This window comes from Chrysochloris asiatica, unplaced genomic scaffold, assembly GCF_000296735.1.
Source record: "Chrysochloris asiatica unplaced genomic scaffold, ChrAsi1.0 scaffold00109, whole genome shotgun sequence".
Taxonomy (NCBI): Eukaryota; Metazoa; Chordata; class Mammalia; order Afrosoricida; family Chrysochloridae; genus Chrysochloris; species Chrysochloris asiatica.
The window spans coordinates 6,747,699-6,753,143 of NW_006408627.1; the positions used below are offsets into that span (position 1 = coordinate 6,747,699).

At 39.7% G+C, this 5,445-nt stretch overlaps 1 protein-coding gene across 1 annotated transcript; it reads right to left on the reverse strand.

Moving 5' to 3' along the window:
* Positions 1–4,623: 4,623 nt before the first annotated feature.
* On the reverse strand, positions 4,624–5,159 carry LOC102813309 (chromosome unknown open reading frame, human C4orf36). Its single transcript, XM_006867770.1, has 2 exons — positions 4,988–5,159; positions 4,624–4,757 (listed from the first exon to the last, which is right to left on the reverse strand). Exons 1-2 carry the CDS (start codon positions 5,157–5,159, stop codon positions 4,624–4,626), a joined length of 306 nt encoding a protein of 101 aa, XP_006867832.1.
* Positions 5,160–5,445: the final 286 nt, after the last annotated feature.

Genomic DNA, 5,445 nt, shown 5'->3' on the forward strand with positions numbered 1-5,445 from the left:
GATTTGTTGAATGTAAAACTGATGATCTGCCCTGTAAACTTTTACTCAATCGATAATCAAAACCTTAAGAAAAAGAAAATGTCCACACCAACTTTTGTTATTTCCAGCTTAAAGATTTTCCCTTGGACTACAATCCAGTGTGGCATCAACAGGTTAGAGCTGGGAAGTTGCAGCCATTTTGAATGACGTGTGTGCTCTCCAGTTATCCAGTCTCTGTACTCCCTTTACTGCATCAGTGGTCTGCTTTGCTCATTGATGTTACCTACGTGATGTTGGAATGTATGGATTTGTGAGCCCACACCTATCCTAAAATCCCAATGCAATGTCAACATATCAGAATGTTGTTTTTCCATTCTAATCTTTCAGACTTGAAATGTCTGCGTTCCACATTCAACCATATTATGGCTACTTCCCTATGAAATTGTTCTACCTAAAAAGCAAGGATGTAGCTATGAGGTGTTTTGTATTATAGACTTGTGACCCTAGAGATTCATCAATAAGTGTATATTGAAAAGCTACATGAATTAGGCATTTGTACAGGCACTTGGATGCTAAGATAAATAAGAAACCATCCCTGACTTTACATCATTTAAAGACAGACACAATAACACATATTATTCAAACTTATTTTGGAATGCTAATTTCAACACATGCAGTTTTAGGCAGCTGCCTAAAAGCATAATTCAAAGAATCTTAAAGTTGCAAGCAGGCACTTTTCTCTAGAGAGAATAATGGAGGACCTACGGAGTCCTCGTGTGGCGCTGTGGGCTAATGTGTCAGACTGCAAAGTCATTTGAACTGTGAGGTCAGTGGTTCAAGCTCACCAGCTGCTTCTTGGAAGCCTTATATGGAGTCGCTATGGGTCAGAATCGACTCAACAACAACATGGAGTCCTGGTGTGGCACCACAGGATAAGCACTTGACCATAAAATTGGTTTGAGCCACAAGGTTCAAACTGACTAGTCATTCCCTAGAAACCCTGGTTGCTTGTTAAGTGCCTTCAATTAGTTCCAACTCAGGTCACTATGAGTCAGAACCAACTAGATGGTACTTAACAACAACAAAGCTTTCTCAAATACCACCTTGTCACAAGACTATTAATTTTTTTGATTATGGAAAGTTTTTTGCAAACAGATACACATTTCATTTATTTTCAAAACAGCTCTGATGAAGGCCAGAACATACAACTTATATCCCTCATTAATGTCACTAAGTAGGAGGTATTGGCTCTGGGATTAGGTATGAAATATTTAAGGTTCCCTGGCAGCCCTTAAGGACATATCATAAACTGGTATCGATACTTCAGGGTTACACAATGGAAACATCCAGACAGGTTTTGTTTTGTGGTTTAGGGTTTTGTTTGTTTGTTGTTGTTGTTGTTGAAATCCTCCATGCTGTTTTTAAGACAAAGATATAAGTGACAAGCTGATTATCAGGTATCATTGTGTTTAAACAGATGATCAAGACGTACAGTGGATCTAGTGGTCATATTTTGAACACAAAAATCAAATATATATACATTGACGACAACAAAACCAAATTTTTGAAAATGTAAGACTTCTGGTGCCCACAAAGGTCAACAGAGTCAGTTCACTATCACACATCTTCTATATGTAGATTCTACCACCTGTTTTGTCAGTCTGTCATACTGTGGTGGCTCATGTGTTGCTATGATGCTAGAAGTTATGCTTTTGGTATTTCAAATACTAGTAAGGTCCCCCATAGGGGACAGATTTCAGCAGGACTTTCAGACTGTCAACCTAGGAAGAAGGTTTGATGGTGTACTTCTGAAAATGAGCCAATAAAAACCTTATAGAGCACAAGAGAACATTGTCTGATTCTATTGCTTTGGATACATCATCACAGGTGCCATTTACTAGAGGAGAATGGCATGCTCCGCAAAGTAGGAGCCCAATAAACGTGTGGGAAACTCTTGATGAAATGCAGTGGCCAACAGCCACAACAATGGACTCAAACATTCTGGTGATAGAGAACAACGCAGAATGAAGCAACATTCCGTTCTTTTGTAAATACGGTGGCCTTGAGCCAGAGTTGACCAGATGCAGCTAATAACAATAGCAGAGCTGGATTTTAGTGGGATAAGAGTGGTAATGCCTCCAGTGATAGCCAAAACAAGGGTCTTTCTCATTGTGAGCCAGGAATTTTCCATTTAATCCTCATGACAACCCTGTAAAGTTGTTAAGTGCCATTGCATCTGTTCTGACTCATAGCAACCCTGTATAGACAGGGTTTCCAAGGAGCAGTTGGTAGGTTTGAACTGCCAACCTTACAGTTAGCAGTCCAGTGCTTATCCTATAGCACCACACCAAGACTGGTAAAGTACTTTGTACACAAGAAACCAGAAGTATAGAGAAAAGCATGGTACCTTAAATGTACTTGACAGTGAATAAGGAAGACTGTAGAAGAATTGATGCTTTTGAGTTATAGTGTTGGAGGAGAATAATGAAAGTGCTGTGGGCTGCCAAAAAGATCCAACAGGTCTGTGTTGGCAGAAATGCAGCCAGAGTGCACCTTGGAGGCCAGGATGGCCAAACTTCATCTCTCACATTATCAGGAAGGGACCAGTCGCTGGAGAAGGATATCATGTTTGGTAAGGTGAGGGTCAAATAAAAAGAGGAAGACCCCCAGTGAGATGGATTGGCAAAATGGCAGCATCAATGGGCTTAAATGTGGCAACAATTGTGAGGTTGGCCCAGGACCATCAGTGTTTCGTTTTGTTGTGCATAGGGTCGCTATGAGTCGGTACCGACTTGATGGCACCTAACAACAACAAGGCTGGGATTGGTTAGTTTTGCCCTCCAGCTAGGTTTAAAAGGAGCCATCTCAAAAGCAGAGATGGAGGATCCTAGAACTATCAAGAAAGAAGAGCATAAGCGGACCATGAGACGGCAAGACGCAAAGGCAGAGGCAACAGCAGAGGCGGTGGCATGGAGAGACAGAGCAGCTTCGGGCTTTAGGCCCATGAACTGAATAAAACTGAGCACCTACAGGGAGACTGGCTTACAGAATGTGCCCTTTGGGCATTCACAGACTGGCTAAAAGAACTTTGTAACAAGTACTGAGCAGGGCAGAGGCCAAGGGACTACAAGGTTGAGAGGCCAAAAACAAGAGTGAGGCATGCCTGAAGTATGGCAGACAAGAGTCATTCCTGACTGGAGAACTGCTGCGTCCTGAATTGGTTCTGATCCTGAACTGTCCCCTGTTCACTTACCCAATAAATCCCATATTCCTGAGTATTGTTATGAGTTCTGTGTGGTCATTGCAATGGATTATCAAACCCAAATGTGAAGCACAGAGTGCTTTGGGAGGAATGGCTGGTGTCAGAATAGGGTAAAGAAGGCTATAGGGTGAAAGCATGTCTGACCTCTACCTTCTAGGAATCAGTCTTGAGCTGATTTTGAGTTTGGTTCTCTGTCCCTCTCGTGAAGTCAGAGCAAGTCAGACTTGGGCTCCCACATGGTTTTAGCACCATGTTAGTTACTTAATATCACACTGTTGTGAGCAGATAGGTGGAACTTGAGGAAAAGCAGTCAGGTCTAATGTCTTTATGCTAAAACACCATGCCATAGTATCTTTTGTAATTAACCTAAGCTACTGTTGTTGTGAAGTGCTGTTGAGTCGGTTCCGACCCATAGTGACCCTGTGTAAGGTTTCCAAGGAGCAGCTAGTGAGTTTGAACCGACAAACTTGCAGTTCAAATGGCTTTTCAGTCTGGCGCATTAACCCACAGCACCACACCAGGACTTCACCTAAGCTATTAGAAAATCCTAAAATGCTTACAGAATCATCTAAGAAACACCAAACTGTTCTTAAATATAGCTTTACCATTCAATTTGTTTATTAAATTCAAATTTTCAAAAATTAGTTCACCCAAATGCAATATTTTCCAAATTAATCAAGTCCCCATTCTCAAGCCATTCTGAGTAAATAAGAATTTTCCTCATAATCAAGCCTTCTTTATTCATGCATGCCACTTTCACTAACTATGTATGGGTGCTTCCATGTTTCACATGAAATTAGGCAAAAAGAAAAAGTCTTACCATTTTCTAGGAAAACAAAAATAAAGCTGCGATCTACTTGCTACTTTAAAGTATCACCTGAGAATAATAAATGATATTTCATTGGAAATTAGAAACTAGAGTCTCTACAATGAAATCTAAAATGTTTTCTTAACCAAATAAAGTTGGTCACAATTGATCCGTTTTTAAAGAATTTCTCTCTCTTCTTCTTTTTTCTTTCTCCTTGGGATCAAAAAGATGCAAACTCAAAAATGTGTCTTCAAAATAATACCTCTGACAAAGGTGTTTGCTCTTCCCTTATTATAATTTTATAAAAAAAACAAAATAAACATTACAAATTACTCAATTTCAGCTGCATTTTCATCTACTTAAAGTGTTGTAGCTTGTGACACAAAGGAAAAGTGTGCCAGGACGCAGGAGAGCTGGGAACTGTCCACTAACCCATGTCTGGGGAAGTTGGCTCATCCACCAAAGTGCTCACTTATATGTATGCACTGAACTTAAAACAGTAGAAGCTTCAGAACCCTTCATCCTTTTCAGATGTGGAAAAAAACAAGTACAGATCCCATGATGGAAATGACTGTCATTTAGGTGGAAGAGGTCTTCTCAAACCAACTGGCCTGCCCCTTAAAGAAAACTGAATTTCCTCAGCTATATTTTTCTGACATTTGAGGTCTTCTAGGCGCTTCATTTCATAATTCCTTTCAACTTTGATGCCTGAAAAACAAAGTACAAATAGCAAGTGCATTTTCACCAGGCATGATTTAGTCAGAACTGAATATTTATCACACTACAAAATTCACATTTTGAAATACTGGAAGAGATGACAAGGTTATGAGATGGTGACTATGTCTGTGGATGAGCATAATGAAACATTTCTCTGAAAATGGCAAAGTGACACATGCACAATTTAACTTACTATAGTAAATCTTAAGGAACTTACTTACTTTCTGCTGAGGGGAGCAGACCAGTCTTACAGGTGGTACACTTTGTAAGGTGTATAGGACTACCAAAGCTAATTTCCTCCAAGAAGGGCAACTTGATGTTGGCTAGGTTTGTGTACCAGGTCTTTGTAAGCAGTGCAAGATCCCAAGATTCCTGTCTGGGACATAAATTCATTAATTCATTCAATAAATATTTAGTATGGCATACAGAAGATATCTTATTAATTCTCAGTCCCACTTCCCACTAGGTTTGTTTTGTTTTGTTTTTATTGTGGTATACATATCAGTAGCAAAACCTTTGCCATTTCTATAATCTTCATATACAGTTCAATAACATTAACTGTGTTCTCATCACCATTAAATTTTCCATCATTCTTAGCAGAAACTCAGTTCACTGGATATTTTGATTTACAAGAAGGTATTCAGGATTTTCCAGAGTTGCAAATCTAGCCCAGGAGTAA

Excerpts from the sequence above, each read along its gene's own strand:
- LOC102813309 (XM_006867770.1), bottom strand. The coding sequence starts at position 5,159 with ATGAATTTATGTCCCAGACAGGAATCTTGGGATCTTGCACTGCTTACA. Across the intron at positions 4,758-4,987 it reads TCTGCTCCCCTCAGCAGAAA|GCATCAAAGTTGAAAGGAAT; the intron begins GTAAGTAAGTTC and ends TTTGTTTTTCAG.